This window comes from Biomphalaria glabrata, chromosome 17 (assembly GCF_947242115.1).
Source record: "Biomphalaria glabrata chromosome 17, xgBioGlab47.1, whole genome shotgun sequence".
Classification (NCBI taxonomy): domain Eukaryota; kingdom Metazoa; phylum Mollusca; class Gastropoda; family Planorbidae; genus Biomphalaria; species Biomphalaria glabrata.
The window spans coordinates 6,525,138-6,544,352 of NC_074727.1; the positions used below are offsets into that span (position 1 = coordinate 6,525,138).

The following is a 19,215-nucleotide window of genomic DNA, read 5'->3' on the forward strand; positions in this document are numbered from 1 at the left end:
CAAGACAAGCCAAGTTCAAGCGCACTTAGCCTCTTGACCACGCTTCCCACATCATCATTCTGGATAGTTTTTTTGGGCAGACGATATTCAACAAAATGTATCAATGAGCAATAGAGTTGAAGAGAGAGGTAAAAAAAATAGTTCATCAATGGAAGAGAGAGAGAGAGAGAGAGAGAGAGAAAAGCGAGAAAAAGAGGAAGGATGGAGAAGAAAAAGAAGATAAAAAAAAAGAACAAGGCCTCATAGTAATTCTATCAGCTTTTAACATTGTCATCCTTGAAAAGAGAGAGAGAGAGAGGGAGAGGGAGGGAAAAAGAGAAAGAATATGGAGAAAAGAAATAGAGTAGTATAATAAGCCAAACCATTAAATTTTACATTTTTAATTCATCAACAGTGTTAGGGAGGAGATAAAAAAGAGAGGATATAAAAGAGAGAGGAGATAAAAGAGAGAGGAGATAAAGAGAGGGAGGGAGAAACAGAATAACAGAACGTTATAATAAGCTTATTTAACATTTTACAATTTTATTGTTATGTTATTTTTAAAAAAGCAAGTTTTTTGTAAGTTTATATCTTCCAACCAATGTATAGATTGGACTCTTAAAATTAAAGGGAGTGAACGCTTGCAGTGGCAACATTGAAGGAAAGTAGAAATGAGAGACAAAGAACAGGTGTGGGAGAAAGACAATTACAACTTCTATAATAATAGAGTAATATATTCCTAATAATAAAATAAAAAAAAATGGAAAAGTCTCAGTCATGAGAAATAATAATTAGTGTAAAGAAACAAAAACAAGCAACACTGCATTTAACATCTTTAAAAAAAAAAGGTTATCTAAGTAGTATAACTCCACTTTACAACAAACACTGCGATAGGCTACTGTATGGTGTATTTCCCTTTTTGGTATAAGAATATCTGATGCTTGTAACTCTACATTTATAACCATACATCTCAATACTGTAGGAAGCATCTCCGTTTCCGGGATAAAAAGTAATTTATCACCAATAAATAATTGACTATTTGTGTGTTATATATTATATTATATATATATATACATGTGTATATTAATTCCTGGTTTGTTAGGTAAAATAAATTATTGTGTAAAGCTTCATCCTAGAATGGGTGTGGGAGAAATAACATGTACAAAAATTTTACTAGACAGACAGACAGACAGACAAAGTGAGTTGTTAAAAGCTTTGTAAAACAAAACAATGTGTACAAAAGCTTGTATAAAAAATAAAGACAAAGAAAATTGAAAGAATAAAAGAATCAAGTAAAGAAGAGAATGTAATAATAAATATGGAAAAAAAAAAGCAATTGTAATGCAAAATATATGCATTGACACATCTACCGGTTAGAAAACGAATGAAAAAGGCAAAGACTTTTTCTTTTATTTTCTTCGTTTCCTAACCGGCGACCTGCAGAGCAGGTTTAATGTTACTTTGGCGGCTTCCTCCTGAAGCTGTCCGAAATCCTTCTCGTCCTCTGCTTCAGGGTCCTCTTTGGTGGTCAGCAGGAAACTGGCCATGAAAGGGCTTGTGTGGTTGTAATGGCAGTCCTTGCCCATATCGCTTTCCTGCCTGTGTAAAAAATGTTCCCCATGGAGGTGCTGACTGCTCGCAGGAACTTTCCTTTGCGTGCCAAGGCTACTTCTGCTGTCTAAAGATGCTTGACCGTTTGGTCCGAAAGACGAGGCGGAAATGTTGACGAGGCTGGTAGGGATGGAGCGTTGTCCACTCTGAATCGGGGGCGATCTGTGAAACTGGGGGTTTCGTGTATTCAAGGCAAGGGCGCCACCTGAGGATCCACCCGGTGAGTACAGGCAATCACTGTCAGTGGGCCTGGGATGAGGTGCACCAGGGGAGCCGACGTAGGGCGTCACTCCTGGGTGCTTGTAGCCATGAACATGCATATAGTTGGGTGTCCTTATGGCGTAGGGTGTTTCGTAATATGAAACCCCTGACTCTGGAGAGTTATGCCCGATATCAAATCTCTGCTGGAATGTGTCCGAAGAGCTTTCAGAAAGGAAAAGAAAGGTAATAACGAACAATTAGGTCAAATTAATTTTTTTTTAACATAAGTCCCCAGAAATATAATTTTTACCTCCCTTTCTGATTTAAAAAAAAAAAGGGGAAAAGACACGAAATATGCTTTCTTGTGGAGTGTATTAAGATCTAAATTAAATGCTTATCTCCCTTTCTAAATAACATAAAATGAAACAAAACGAATGTGCTTATATTTCTTATTCATTCAACTTATTGACATAAAAATATAATAAAACACAATAAAATGTTTACCTTACTTATTAAAACAAATAACACTTCATTAGAAAAAAAAAAAGAAAAAAAACATAACAAAACAAACAAAAAAATGCTTACTTCCCTTGTTGACATAAAAAAATAACAACAAATAATAATTACTTCCCTTGACTTTCTTAATTGACATGGAAATATAAAATGATTATTTTCAAAGCAAAGAGTTCTCTTACCTTGGATACACGTGACCATTGGTCTGTGTTAATGGCGTGCTCCCCATTGGCGGATGCTGGTACGGCACTGACATGCCAGGGAGCGGTGAGGTGTGGACATTCTGATGTTCTGGCGACATGCCTTGACCATATGGTGAGAACAGATGCTGGGGGGAAACCTGCTCCATGCCCATCCTGCTATGTTGAAAGAAGAAACAATCCATGGATGCGACGAAATTTTATATATATCTTTCTGTGTCTATATCTTTCTGTTTCTATGTCTTCCTGTTTCTATATCTTTCTGTTTCTATATCTTTCTGTTTCTATATCTTCCTGTTTCTAAATCTTCCTGTTTCTATATCTTTCTGTTTCTATATCTTTCTGTTTCTATATCTTTCTGTTTCTATATCTTTCTGTTTCTATATCTTTCTGTTTCTAAATCTTCAGTTTCTACATCTTTCTGTTTCTATATCTTTCTGTTTCTATATCTTTCTATTTCTGTATCTTCCTGTTTCTAAATCTTTCTGTTTCTATATCTTTCTGTTTCTATATCTTTCTGTTTCTAAATCTTCAGTTTCTACATCTTCATGTTTCTATATCTTTCTGTTTCTATATCTTTCTGTTTCTATATCTTTCTGTTTCTATATCTTTCTGTTTCTATATCTTTCTGTTTCTATATCTTTCTGTTTCTGTATCTTTCTGTTTCTATATCTTCCTTTTTCTATATCTTTCTGTTTCTGTATCTTTCTGTTTCTATATCTTCCTGTTTCTATATCTTTCTGTGTCTATATCTTTCTGTTTCTATATCTTTCTGTTTCTATATCTTTCTGTTTCTATATCTTTCTATTTCTATATCTTTCTGTTTCTATATCTTTCTGTTTCTATATCTTTCTGTTTCTATATCTTCCTTTTTCTATATCTTTCTGTTTCTATATCTTTCTATTTCTGTATCTTTCTGTTTCTATATCTTCCTGTTTCTATATCTTTCTGTGTCTATATCTTTCTGTGTCTATATCTTTCTGTTTCTATATCTTTCTGTTTCTATATCTTCCTTTTTCTATATCTTTCTGTTTCTATATCTTTCTATTTCTGTATCTTTCTGTTTCTATATCTTCCTGTTTCTATATCTTTCTGTGTCTATATCTTTCTGTTTCTATATCTTTCTGTTTCTATATCTTTCTGTTTCTATATCTTTCTGTTTCTATATCTTTCTATTTCTGTATCTTTCTGTTTCTATATCTTCCTGTTTCTATATCTTTCTGTGTCTATATCTTTCTGTTTCTATATCTTTCTGTTTCTATATCTTTCTGTTTCTATATCTTTCTGTTTCTATATCTTTCTGTTTCTGTATCTTTCTGTTTCTATATCTTCCTGTTTCTATATCTTTCTGTGTCTATATCTTTCTGTTTCTATATCTTTCTGTTTCTATATCTTTCTGTTTCTATATCTTTCTATTTCTATATCTTTCTGTTTCTATATCTTTCTGTTTCTATATCTTTCTGTTTCTATATCTTTCTGTTTCTATATCTTCCTTTTTCTATATCTTTCTGTTTCTATATCTTTCTATTTCTATATCTTTCTGTGTCTATATCTTTCTGTTTCTATATCTTTCTGTGTCTATATCTTTCTGTTTCTATATCTTTCTGTTTCTATATCTTTCTTTTTCTATATCTTCCTGTTTCTATATCTTTCTGTGTCTATATCTTTCTGTTTCTATATCTTTCTGTTTCTATATCTTTCTGTTTCTATATCTTTCTGTTTCTATATCTTCCTGTTTCTATATCTTTCTGTGTCTATATCTTTCTGTTTCTATATCTTTCTGTTTCTATATCTTTCTGTTTCTATATCTTCCTTTTTCTATATCTTTCTGTTTCTATATCTTTCTGTTTCTCTATCTTCCTTTTTTTATATCTTTCTGTTTCTATATCTTTCTATTTCTGTATCTTTCTGTTTCTATATCTTCCTGTTTCTATATCTTTCTGTGTCTATATCTTTCTGTTTCTATATCTTTCTGTTTCTATATCTTTCTATTTCTATATCTTCCTGTTTCTATATCTTTCTGTTTCTATATCTTTCTGTTTCTATATCTTTCTGTTTCTATATCTTTCTGTTTCTATATCTTCCTGTTTCTATATCTTTCTGTGTCTATATCTTTCTGTTTCTATATCTTTCTGTTTCTATATCTTTCTGTTTCTATATCTTCCTTTTTCTATATCTTTCTGTTTCTATATCTTTCTGTTTCTCTATCTTCCTTTTTTTATATCTTTCTGTTTCTATATCTTTCTGTGTCTATATCTTTCTGTTTCTATATCTTTCTGTTTCTATATCTTTCTGTTTCTATATCTTTCTATTTCTGTATCTTTCTGTTTCTATATCTTCCTGTTTCTATATCTTTCTGTGTCTATATCTTTCTGTTTCTATATCTTTCTGTTTCTATATCTTTCTATTTCTATATCTTCCTGTTTCTATATCTTTCTGTTTCTATATCTTTCTGTTTCTATATCTTTCTGTTTCTATATCTTTCTGTTTCTATATCTTCCTGTTTCTATATCTTTCTGTGTCTATATCTTTCTGTTTCTATATCTTTCTGTTTCTATATCTTCCTTTTTCTATATCTTTCTGTTTCTATATCTTTCTATTTCTGTATCTTTCTGTTTCTATATCTTCCTGTGTCTATATCTTTCTGTGTCTATATCTTTCTGTTTCTATATCTTTCTGTTTCTATATCTTTCTGTTTCTATATCTTTCTGTTTCTATATCTTTCTATTTCTGTATCTTTCTGTTTCTATATCTTCCTGTTTCTATATCTTTCTGTGTCTATATCTTTCTGTTTCTATGTCTTTCTGTTACTAACAATTACATCAATGGTTATGTCATTAGACCAATAAAAAAAAATACTGGTTATTTAAAAGATCTAACTTTTTGTTTTAAAATGGGTAAGGTATAGAGGAGGTTTTATAATTAATCAACGGACTCTAGTAACTTAAGCTAAAATTGGGAAAGGGGGGGGGGACAATAGCATTGGCGGGTTTCAACATTTAGTTAATCCCAGTCACTTGTTCTTTGTTTTGTTCTTTGTTGGAAATGATAGAAATACACATGATAGAAATGATACAAAATGGACGCTAACAAGGAGTTCTCTACGGGAAGATTTTGGGCGCCACAAACGTTTGAAAATCTTACCTGCTGCATTTGTCAATCATACCTCGGGCGTAAGGGTTGTATTTGACCTTTAGGTCAGTGATCTGTAAAAAAAAAATATTCAAGGTCCGCTCTTAGTAACACACAGGTCAAATCCTAATTCAGAATGTTTTTACAAAATTGAAATGTTTGAACAAGTGCTTGGTAATAAAAAAGCGAATTAATAATTTTTTACGTTTTTTTAATTGGTAAAGCTATTAAAAAAAAAAATATTATTTGAACCACGGAGAAAAAATCAACAACATTTCTGTAAGTGGAGGCCAGGGGCAGGATTTTTTTTTTTGAGGTTCTACAATTTTTTCGAAAGCTTTAATAAAAGATCCACTTATGGATGAAAATACTTATAGCTAAAAGCATGCTATATTTTAGAAGAGAGAAATTATGTTTCTGTTAATTTAATCTCACTTTCTTTTTGAAAAATATTTAATTTTCATATTTTAGTTTTTAAAAAGTTTTTATTTTTCTTGTGGAGGCCCTGGTGTCTATTAAACTAAACTAATTCACAAAAAAAGGCACATTCACCAGTAAAAGAACTTATTCACCCAAAAATGAAACTATTCACCAAAAAATGAACTTATTCACAAATTGGAACTTATTCATAAAAAGGAACTTATTCACTAAAAAAATGGAACATGTTCACAAAAAAGACACATTCACCACTAAAGGAACTTATTCACCCCAAAAAATGGGAACTTATTTACAAAAAAAAAAACAAAACAAAAAACAGCATGAATAGACATAATACATTCATTATATAAATGAGGGCATCAGGAATCTCACACACTTCATTATCCCACCAATACAATCACGATTTTTCTCAAATGTGTTGCCAACAAATTATTTCAACAATTTTTCAAATACAATTTATTCAAAAACTAAATTACCGAGTAAAAGAATGGAACTTTACATATTATATACTTTTACACAAACAAAGATCTTTGGTAGGAAACAGTGCATTGAATTAAAAATGATCTGAAAAAGGATTTCTCAAATTGTATTTAGATGTTTTTAATTCATAAAACATTGAATACCCTATTATACATTTAGAGTACCATTCAAATTATTTGTCAAATACAATTATTCAAAAACTAAATTACCGAGTAGTTCATATAAAGAACTGGGGTAATGTAGCAAAGCACAAGGGAAACAACCATGAGTAATGTAGACAAGGTGGAAAAAAATGTGACTACGATTTTTTAAATTTTAATGTTTTAATATCATTTAAGTTTCTACTTTCACTTTTTGCTTGTTTCTATTTAATTACCTATTGTTGATACTCTCATTACATGATATTTTAAGAACCTTAAATTTCAAAAATATTCATTATTTGCTATTAGAAAAAATAACGCCATATACAAAGCAATTTAAAACGTTAAAATATTATGACAACCCGATTGTAGCTACTTGCAATGCCATGTTTGCAATTGTTGTACTTTAAAATGTAACTATTTAATTGGTACACTTACTAATAAAATATGCATCTTTTTGTTAATCAAAAAAAAATTTAAAAAAACAATAAAGAGCCAGTAGCCCAAAAAAGAGGCAAGGAAGAGAGACAAAAGCCCAAGGATTCCTAGGATGTAAAAAACTCGACAACTGAAGTCAAAAGCTAAAAAGCTGAGGTATCCTAAAAGAGAGAAGAAAGGAGAAACAGAAAAAAGAGGGAAAAAAATGAAAAAAATAAAAAATAAATAAAAAATTACCAAGTAAATGAATGTAACTTTACAACATTAAATACTTTACACACGAAATACTGAAGGAAAGAAATTACATACATCTGTGTTCTGGTAGGCTGTCACGGCAATGAACTGCGTGTCTACAAAGCCATGCGAAATGAGTTCCTTCCCTTCCTCCGTGTCTTCACAAATAAAGATCTTTGGTAGGAAGCGGTGCATAGAATTTAGTATTATCTGAAAAAGGATTTCTTAAATTGTATTTAGATGTTCTTAATTCATAAAACATTGAATACCCTATTATACATTTAGAGTCTCATTCAAATTATTAACTAGAATGCTGTACCACCACACTGGCCATTAAGGCCAAAGTCTGGAAATAATTGACAATTCAACAGACAATATCTCCAGTTTTCTATCGAGTATAAAATGAATGACACATTCAGTGGCGTAGCTGAGTTGGTGGGTGAGGGGGGATCCAACTATGAAAATCTCCCGAGCCACCACTAGAGGGGGTACCCCAAATGAGTGTCCGGAATCTGATTTTTCCTTAAATATTACGCCATTATCTCATGTCATGATTTGGAATTTCAAAATGCAGGAGCCCCCTATAGAGGTCAAGCCACCCCGGTCACAACTCCTTAGCTACGCCACTGGATAGAATGGATACTGCATTAGTGTAACGACCAGACTGAATACAACTGTTTAATTCAAGATAACTCACGCTTAATCAACCCAACTTTAATTTGTTCCTAACATTAGTTTGGGAAAATAAGTGCGATTGGTCGTTGTCATGGCCCCATAACACCTTTTGCTAACAGTTGACCATATAATTATTAACAGATGACCTTTACAACATCTGCCTCCAGGTCTGAAAGACATAGTCTACCTAGTAACGTACGAATAGCACCTGACGATACAAGTGACAGACACACGGAGACAGCACAAAAACAATGGCACCTTTCGGGTCATAGGCGTAGCTAGGGTGGGGAAGGGATGGGGAATTTGAAAATACCCCAGGCCCCCACTGGAGGGGAAACCCAAAATGAGTGCTTTTTACAATAAATATTAAATATTACGCAAATAAAAGGGGGCCCCAAAGAGGTCAAGGCCTCCCCCCAGGGACCCCAAAATGAGGGCTAATTCATGGTTACGCCACTGTTTCGGGCCATTACAAACAAAAAAAAGTTGAGTAAATCTAAAATAAAATGAACATGAAAAACGAGGCGACGCCATCGTGACCCTTACTTGATTGTTCAGTGTACAGCTTTTGTTATTGGTCAGTTTCAGTTTGCTGAAGATCACTTCCTGTTTCATCCAGTGGGCGCCAGTGTTGGGCGAGTCAGGGTGGATGTAAATCCTTCCCTCTGTAAAGAGACAACATGGAAACTCCCTGACCTACTAGACCTAACCAATATCAGCTGATTTGAATCCTTCTATTTCTTAGCTTAATTAATAAATCTTAGAAGTACAAGAGCTGATGTCATGCTCAGTTCATATATAAATATACAAAGAAAGGGAAATAACAATGTTAAACATATCTATAACTGCTGTAATTTCTTTTGCTCTCCCTTTTTCTCTGCACTCTTGATTCATTCCAAATTCTCTTTCCTTTCTTCACGTAACCAGCCTCACTTAACCAGCCTCCCGTAACCAGCCTCATCTTCTTCAAGCATATTCCCGCTGAATCCGTCATAAAATAAATGTAAGTCCGTGCAAACCCATCACACTTTTTCATCTATGGCTGATAACTATAAATAACTAGAACCGGATACACCAAAACGCTAGCTATTTATAGTTATCTGCCATGTTAAAAAAAAAATGTGATGCTGTTTGATATAGATTAGTGTAATCGTCTTAATGGACCTCATTCACCAATCGTAAACAAACAACATATAGCCACGTGATTCTCTATTCTCTTCTATACAAATTGCGTAATCCATTAATGCCGTCACACGATACCTTTTTTTTTTCCATTGTTTTATCAAGTGTTAAATGTTGTTTGTTTACGATTGGTGAATGAGGTGCATTATATTTAATGAAATCTAAAAAATGACAGATTCTCTATTACGTTCGAGTACGTATGCAGGGGCCTACTTACTTACTTACTTACCTACTAATACACGTGTAGGGGCCGGCATGTAACTATAAAAGTAAAGTGTAATACACATGTAGGGGCCTGCATGTAACGTATAAAAGTAAAGTAATACACATGCAGGGGCTTGCTTGTAACGTATAAAAGTAAAGTGTAATACACATGTAGGGGCCTGCATGTAACGTATAATAGTAAAGTGTAATACACATGTAGGGGCATGCTTGTAAGGTATAAAATTAAAGTGTAATACACATGTAGGGGCCTGCATGTAACGTATAAAAGTACAGTGTAATACACATGGAGGGGCTTACCACTATAGGGGAAAGTTATACGTTAGTATACAGTGCTCTGTTGTTCTTAAATAGCCGAAATGTGTGAAACGGTTTCATTAGGTCACAACAATGGGGTCTGTCGAGTGGCAGCTATTAACACAGTGACCATTGGAATGGGGCGCGCCGTGGGAAGAGGCGACTCGATAATAAAAGGAAGTAATTTGTGACCAGCGGGGGGAGATGGGGCAAGAGGTTTTTGTTGTTGTTTATAATTTTAATGGGAAAAAATATCTATATTACGTATAACACATAAACACACACTATAGAAAGAAACAAATTTTTTTCCCTTCAATCTTGTGGGGCTAAGGCATAATTTTGTAATAGAAGGCTAGTACACACTACAGAAAGATTTCATATGAATATCTTTGACTACAATTTTTATTTGTAAGCCATTTTTACAATACTTTCTGTATCAGCACAGTCTTTCACATACAAAAAAAAAAACGCTTTTCAAATAATAATATTTGCAAAGGTCAGCTAGTTACTCAATGCTAAAACTGATCACTCAAAATAAATAGGTACTGTACACTTAAAATAATATGGAAAGATAAGGGCTTAGCCCTCGGCACCAAAATTAGACTGATGTGCTCTCTGGTCATGGCCACATTTTTATATGCTTGTGAGTCGTGGACGTTGAATGCAGAGCTTGAGAGGAGGATCCTAGCAATGGAATTGAGATGCTACAGAAGGATCCTAGGCATCACATTCAAAGACCGCATCACAAACCAAGAAATCAGAGACAGGGTTACTGTAGCGATCGGAGCTCATGACGACCTGCTTACTATTGTGAAAAAACGAAAGCTTAAAACCTTTGGCCACATTACGAGATCTACGGGGCTCGCAAAGACCTTTCTTCAGGGAACAGTGCCAGGGAAAAGAAGAAGAGGCAGACAGAAAAAGAGATGGGAGGACAACATTAAAGAATGGATAGGCCTGCCATTGAGAGAGGTTCTGAACAAGGCAAAAAAAAGGGAGGAATGGAGAAAGACGGTCGACAAATCTTGCCTGGTGCCCCAACGGTCCAACAGACTAAGGGATAGGTAAAGGTAAAAACACAGATATAGATTCCGGAGTGCGGAAAAAAAAAAAGGGGGGGGGGGTCCGCAATGTTTCAATTTTGCTCTCTACTCTTGCTTCTAATAAGGTAATATAGCCGCGTGAACTTTCTCGACGTTCAATGTCAAGGTGAAGACATGAGATGTTGCCAGATTTTTTATGCTATGCATTTATCTTATCTTATATAGGCCTAATACAGACGTTAATTGAAAAAAGACTCGGAATGTGACGGATATATATATATATATATAAACTTTGAATCACGTCATTATTCTAGATACAAACTGTACAGGAAGTATGGCAACGTTATGGAAGACTAAACTGCAGACTACTGGACAAGTCATAACTTACTATATTATATTAATTATATTTGTTTGACCCCTCTTCCAGTACACTTTTTAATTTTAGAAGTTAGAAAAAATATTAAAGCTACCTCATGACCCGTAGTAATTTTTTTTTTTTTATGTTTTATATATATATATTTTTTTTTTTTTTTTTTTTATTATTTTTATTTTTTTTTTCCTTTTTTTTTAAGCAATAACTTTTTTTTTTAAATCTTTTTTTTTTCTTGGAAGGAGAGCGTATAAAGTAGAGTTCATGTCTGCGGCCCAATGGGTCTGTCAAGTGTTTGCGCAAAGCTGCACCTCTCGTCACTCTCTCACACAGCCACACTGGTGTCTGAAACTTAGCAACGGGAAATTTCCTTAAGCAGATTCAAAGCTTGGACCTGTAACATTTAGGATTGTGTTACATGACGACTTAGTACTTAACATAACGCACTCACCTAGACCCATATACTTAACCATTGATTAGAGTCATGTGGGACACTAGGATTTGTAATTAGAACATATGGACTTCCACCCCATCTTTATTGACAAATGTAGATTGTAGTAAATGTTGGTCTTTGGGCTGACTTCCCCTCCCCCCCCCCTTGACAAGTGGAGTTAAACTACTTTTAAGTTATAAAATGGAATTCTTGTTTAGTTAGTTTGACCGCCAGGAAGGGAGCTCTGAGGCCTGGGCTATGTAACCCAGACTCTTATCAACCTACCACCACGTATTACTAATGAAGACAGACCCATCAATGTGAAAAAGGGCGTTTCCTACCTGTTGAGAGGGGTTCAGCTGCTCCACAAGAGACCCATTTCCCAGCCTGGAATTTCCAATGATGTTCGTCTGCTAGGTCCATGCCCACGTAAACTCGGTATTTCCTGTCAGGGTCAAGGCCGCTGATTAGGAAGTCAAGAACTGGAAACATTCGTCTGAAAAGTTAAAATCAAGAAAAATTGTTTCTCGAAAAAAATAAATATTTTAACTAAAGAAATACTAGTTCTATAAGCAGTGCCATAGCTAGTAATTTGACATCATTTGGGGGGCCCGGAAGGCGTGACCTCTTTAGTGGCCACTCAATTTTGACATTCGACATCATGACATGAGATAATGGTGTAATATTTAATGTAAAAAAATTCGAACACTCATTTAATAATAATAATAATAATAATAATAATCTTTATTATCCGTATGGAAATTTGTCTTACAATTTGTGCATTACACTAAACAAAAAAACATTATAACTATAAGAAACCAAAGTGTACATTCACACCAGACTCACTCATAATTTACATGTGACAAAGTTTATACCAGACTGTTCTTATTTAATGATTTGATTGCCAGGGGAACAAAAGAGTGTTTGTGTCTGTTTGTCCTTGCTATCGGTGTCTTGTATCTCTTCTGTGATGGGGATTTTCAAATTCTCCCCCTCCCCCACACTAGCTACGCCACTGACTATAAGTCGAAATGTAACATCTGGCGTATTATACATGCATATATAATAATATCTCTTGCCTCCTTCAGTCTCTAAGAGACTTTGAATCATTCAATAGAAATGATATAAAAGCCTAGGCACTAGCTATTGTCGGAACGATGTCACCCACACAGAAGTTTCTTCGTCTCCAAGCTGCTGAAGTGTCCTAAGGAAAGGTATCAACGGGTGCGTCAGGTACTGACAGGAAGTAGCAACGAGTGCTGCAAGCAGCTTAAGGGTAATCGCCTCCTGATTTCTAATCAAGGTTGATTCCAGAAGCCAGGGGCGTAGCTAGGAATTTGAAATCATTTGGGTTCCCGGGGGCTTGACCTCTATGGGGGCCACTGAATTTTCCGTAATGTAAAAAAAAACACTCATTTTGGGCCCCCTTCTATGGGGACCCGTGAGGATTTTCAAATTCTCCCCCCTCACCCTAGCTACGCCACTGCCATAAGCTTTACCTATGTTTGGGCACAGCAGCAAATGTTTGAATTTTCACTGACAGAAGTGGCAAAGGCTAGCAACTGGCGCCTAAACCAGTAAGCTTCAAGAAGGAAGGGCTCGTTAGCTTTAGCTGGCTGTACAAACTAGGAGAAGGAAAAAGTCTGAATCTAAACCTACGTGTTTCTATTGAAGCCTTTGGAGCATTTATACCGACAAATTCGTCCATGTTCATGACAATTTCATTAGTTCATTTAACGTCTTAAAGTGTCAAGTCCATCAAATTTGTCCATGAGAATCTGAACATGTGGTTTGCGTTTCCGACGGTCGACACGATGGTCCATAGTTTGAATCATGATCGCGGCTTTCCACTTCCGTCTAGCAAGAGCTTAGGACCGCCTCTTTATATTTCTGTTTGATGGACCTCACACGCCAGTCAGATGTGGTTGCATTGATATAACGTGACAACCTCATGATTAAAGTCCAGATATAGATCTCTACTAAATCTAGAGAATAATACTATATTTGTTGTTGACAAATAATAAGGATTGTCTTCGAGTCCAAAGATTATTGAGGAATGCAGTATTTCCCGTGGCTGCGCAGCCCCAGCTGTGACCTACATATTTTGCCACTCCCAGGGCAAAAATAACCATTGTCCGCAAGTTGTCGATATAAATTTACTTTTCGCCATCTGTGTCTGTCCTCGGCAGCGGATTTTCTGTTTGGTCTCAAGTGTGTATTCCGCGGCCTTTGTGAGTGACTAATAAAAGCATGCTATTGAATATATCTCATGGTTAAGCTTTAGATTCAATAAAAACTTATAGCTTTCAATTCTCTGATTGGAACACTTATTTAACACATTCTTTCCAGAACATGTTGTTTTTTCTTCCTATAATCCGATTCACCGATTTAAACAAAAAAAATATCTATATTTAATTCTCGAACCGTAAAAAAAGCATTATTTTTTATTTTTTTTTTTTAAATTAGGAAAAAAAATTAAATGGAATTACAAACACTTTTTGTCCTGAATGTGGTTTAAAATATCAATATTTTCTTTCCCTAATGCTAAAAATAGAATTGATCGTCCAATCACCAAAGGTTTCAATCTATGGTCATCTGTCTGATTGATTGACAGAGCCGAGATTTCGTTTCTCGGGCCAATGTTATTCGACGACTCGTATAGAATCAGGCGGCGCCTTTGATCAAACGTAACAGACGAGCGTTGGATCGCCCGAATGGCGGCCGAACATCACGAGGAAGAAATCAAAACTTTTCCAAACAACGTTTTTGTTGTCCTATCAAAACTATTTATTTGTTTCACTTAGATACACCTGTGGCTCCAAAACACGTGGTCACTGAAGGCTTCGTCACGACTTTTTTTCTTCCATTTGCAGTAGGCCCCTTTCAATATGGTGGAAAGCCATACAAGGGAAGCTACCCAATTATTTGAACTAGCACTGAATTTTCGTTCGCGCTTCTTACCCGCCAAACTTAACAAAGCTGTGTTTGTCAACAGACGACTGATACATCAAAGGCGGCGCTGTACAATCACGAGCGCGGTCGGGCACACCGATAGTTCAACATAGACTTCGGCGTTCTTGACTTTTTTTTGTTGATGATAATCTGATAAGAGGTCATTGGTTTAGGTGTAGAACATTTGTTGTAAACGCTTTACAGATGTTTGTTTGGATTTGATGGTATTGTTTCCACTGTTTTTACAAAGATCTTATATCAACTTGCTCTGTCTGTCTGATTCCAATTTTGAACACGTCATTTCTTCCACTTCCCAGTTCTCGGATCAAGTTGAAACTTTGCTATGGTGGCCAGATATTTGGGGGAGCGAAAGTTTAAACACAACAGCCTTAGATTATTTTTTTTTTATAGCTTTCAACAACTTAGACGTGCACTATTATTTATTGTCGAAGACACATGAATCAATACAAAAAATTACTAAATAGTTACTTAAATAGTGGTAATTAAATAATTTTGTTTAATATCGAAAAGGGGACATAATTTTACAGTATTGAAGTGACTGCAAATGTGGAGTGATTCTCCCAGATAATATATATAAAATTAGCTTTGGTTGTTGTTGTTTTTTATAGGTTGTTTTTTTTTCGTTGATATTTTGCTTGTTAATGGATTGTGTATGCTAAAGTGTATGTTTTATATTTGCTTATCTATTTAGTCATAAGTGTAATGACGACAAGAGAGCTCTCATATTGCACGTCTGTTTGGGACGCAAGGATCCAGATATCGTTTACAAGGCACACTCCAGTCTTTTCATTTCTTCAAGAATAAAGTGGAGGACAACGATTTTAAATTTTTTATTGGGTATATGAATGATATTTAAATAATAAGAAAGTTATGCAGATCAGCCCTTCCTTGGCCAAATGTGATAGAATAGATAGACAGACAGACAGACAGATAGATAGATAGACAGACAGACAGACAGACAGACAGACAGACAGATAGATAGATAGATAGATAGATAGATAGATAGATAGATAGATAGATAGATAGATAGATAGATAGATAGATAGATAGATATAACTCTCCACATTATAATCATCTATTTCCAATCCTATAAATGCCACACACAAATCACGCACCTATATATTCTTTCAGTTCTATATGTGCCACTTAAGATAAATAAAGATAGATCTAGATTATTCTAGGTAGGAAAAACGATAAGACAAGTAGTGCCACATCCCAAAAAAAATTGCCAAGGTCAGTAATGCTCAGGCCTCGTCGGCTTTTTCCTTTGAGGTTACACATCCGCGATAAGTCACTAGAGACCACCACACCTTATCCGCCCACTTTTTCAATACTATACTAGGATGTTGGTGACCATCTTTGCAAGATTTATCAGAAACCAAAAAGATTAGATAGGAGATAACGCTGCATCGATAACAAAATCTTCGGAAACTTGAAACGAATACAACTCCACGAGTAGGCCTAAACACTATGATAGCTTACTAGAACATGACAGGCAATATGGCATTCACCGCGGCTTTTGATCTGTAATCAAGATTTTCACAACAAATGTAGCGATGAAAAAATATTGGGTAAAGCTTTCAGGGTCAAGGTAAACTCTACAATTTTTATTTAGAAAAAAAAAATAATGTTTCTGTACCTAAAGTAGTTTTAGATGTATATAAAAAAAAAATACAACATAAAAAATCTGGCAAAGTTTTTAGAAACAACTTTTCTAAAAAATCTGGCCAAAGGAGTAAACGCTCTTTGATCTTAGGCAATATTTTCATTGAGGGAAGTGAAGATTCGCAAAAATTACGTTTGATCAAATGTGGTTATACCGGTAATTGAAATCGCTTATCATCGCATGACCATCCCTTTAAAAAAAATGATCCTTAACTTATTACGAGGCTTAGCCCGAGGTAGCACAGCAGACGCTTTGAAACGTGGAGTACTACTACCACTTTGCTAAGTTATCATTAAAACAACACCAATAACAAACTCATGACCATCCCTTTAAAAAAAAAAGATTCTTAACTTATCACGAGGCTTAGCCCGAGGTAGCACAGCAGACGCTTTGAAACATGAAGTACTACTATGATTACTACTATCACTTTGTTAAGTTATCATTAAAACAACACCAATAACAAACTCATGATCTATCGCCATTCAGAGCATAAATATTTAAAAACACTTCATTGTTTGATTTAGATAAAAAAAAAAAATAGACTGTACAAAAAAAAAAAAAAAAAAAAAAACATTTCTAGTTCTGGGCGATAAAATCTCACCCACTCACAAAACCATCTTATCTTATAAAATACACACGTTTCTTTAAAAAAAAAAATATAATGACGTCCTACATGTACCCACGTGTTTATTTATTAAGTCGTGCATGTTAATTAGAGACTTAAACTCTATTAACTCTTTCTCTCCTAACTGACGATACCAGCGTTGATTCCACCAGAATGTGGTAAATAATTACGGAGAGAAAGAGTTAAGTTATTGGTTGTTGTCGTTTTTTTTTTCAGCATTCCGTGCTCTATTCCCATAAGGAAGAAGGAGAACTTGTACGAATTTCTCCTAGCATACAGAATAAGAAATGTGCATTTATCCGTGTGTCTTTCTGAGCATTTTTTAGGTTGTGTGTTTTTTTTTTTGTTTGCAAACAAAGGTTTAAGTATTACTTTTGCTTGATTACTTTTCAGTCTTCTGCTATATTTTTTCCCCCTTTTAGATCATTTGATGTTAAGCTCATCTCTTTCTATGGCCGACCAACCGCCTTTTACTTTCCCCAACTAATGTCAGGTACCCAATAGAGATCCCTCGGTTCGGAACCCACGAGCATTACCCACTCAGCCACCACTAATGATGTTTCTATAGTTTAATGTGAAACAGTGGCTTAACATGGGATTTGGGAGCCCGGGGGTGGGGAGGGGGGGGATTGGACTCTTTAGTGCCCCCTGCATTTTGACATGTTACACGGTCACTAATTTACATATAAAAACATGAATATCAAGAAAAAAACATAGCATTGACTTAATATTTAATGTACAAAAAATTTAGACACTCATTTGGGGTCCTCTCAAATGGGGGCCGGGGGATTTTCAAATCTGGATAACCCCCTCCTCCCCTCCCCTAGCTACGCCACTGATGTTAAAATAACGTGAATAATGATGATAATAATTTTCAAAAGAAACAACTTACCTTCCATGTTTGGTAATGATCATTTCATTGGTGTGGGCGTGGAATTTGGCCCACATATCTCCGTTAAAAAGTGCTACCTTGATGTTGTTTTTACCTTCGACCGTCCAGTTGGGATTACTCACTAGGCGTGAGTTCCTCACGGCTGCAAACTCGCCGTGGTACTGCGGGTGCTGCCAATGATACAGGGGGCCCTGGTCTTCCCCCGTTTTGCGGGCCGCCTCTGTCGGTGAGGTTGAGTTCGCAGACGAGTGCGGTGGAGACGTGTAGGCGTATCCAGGATGGGGGCTGTTATGGAATGCTGGACGGGTGTACGAATGATAGGGATGTGGAAGGTAGCTGGACGAGGGTCTAGGGTCATAGATGGGGGACTGCTGATTCACAGATGAGTACCGCCAGCCACAATGAGGGCTCTCCGTGGGCGTCGGCGCTGCGTATGCATGAGGGGTACCCTCGGGGTCACTTTCTTTTTTTTTGATACTGTTCACAACGTTGTCTGCTTCGTCCGTGGGGTCAGCGCCAAAGGCGGGAACTGTCCGGTGAGCGCTTTGACCGTACGCTCCATTAGTCCTCCTTTCTGATGATGTGGAATCACTGGTTACCGGGGGACACGGGGGCGCTTCTTGCCATTTGCCTTGGTTAGGTTCTCTCTGGGTGACATCGATGTTCTCGTGGCTTTCGACTTTGACATTGTCCAAGCCACTGCAGTTAGGATATCCGAGAAAGTCAACGTAAGAGGCTGAGTTGGGCGCAAACCCGATGTCGATGTGCCGTACGGCACTGTTTACGGCCGTGACGTCACACGGGTTAAAGTTTTTAGAGTACATGGAAGTAGCTCTTCTATTTTGAAGATGAGAGTGGTTATAAGTCGCACTGCTGACGTCAACAGCTGTGCTGCTTAGCATTATAATGTACCGTGACAATGTTGTTAAAAGATTTTCTGAAAATGTAGAGAGACGTCTTCAATATGCCTACACGTGGCCATAAAACCTGTAAGAGCAATAGAGTTTGGCTTTAGTTTGTTATACGCGTGTCTACTGGATCTTGTAAGACACTTTAAAAGGAGACAATAATACAATTATTGTAATCACGTAAATCACATTACAGATCGAACTCTTGTTTTTTTTTTTTTTTTTCAAGCAATAAAGAACATTCAAAGAGATCGAAAAGAGAAAACGGAGAAATGTGAGGGCGATGTAATGGAATCGACAGAAAAATGAAAGAAAATAAAAAAAAAGAGGAAGATCGGAAGAAATTTCGAAAAAAAAAAAAAAAAAAAAAAAAATCAAGGACGCTAAATGAAATGGTCAATATTACTAACTAAATACTACAATTGACTTTATAATTAAAACAAAAGAATAGCACATAACTTATATTAGGCAGTGGTAAAAAGGTCACACAAATTAACATATACTTTAATATACACTTTCGTTTTTATGTACACAGGATACAAAGAAAAAAAAAGAAGCTATGT

General features: G+C 35.5%; 1 protein-coding gene across 1 annotated transcript; it reads right to left on the reverse strand.

Annotated features, from left to right (window-relative positions):
- Positions 1-1,075: 1,075 nt before the first annotated feature.
- LOC106063501 (T-box transcription factor T-like) lies at positions 1,076-18,646 on the reverse strand. The gene is made up of 7 exons (XM_056016202.1): positions 17,745-18,646; positions 11,930-12,084; positions 8,588-8,706; positions 7,442-7,576; positions 5,649-5,710; positions 2,487-2,663; positions 1,076-2,013 (listed from the first exon to the last, which is right to left on the reverse strand). Exons 1-7 carry the CDS (start codon positions 18,644-18,646, stop codon positions 1,389-1,391), a joined length of 2,175 nt encoding a protein of 724 aa, XP_055872177.1. The 3' UTR covers positions 1,076-1,388.
- Between the last annotated feature and the right edge of the window lie 569 nt (positions 18,647-19,215).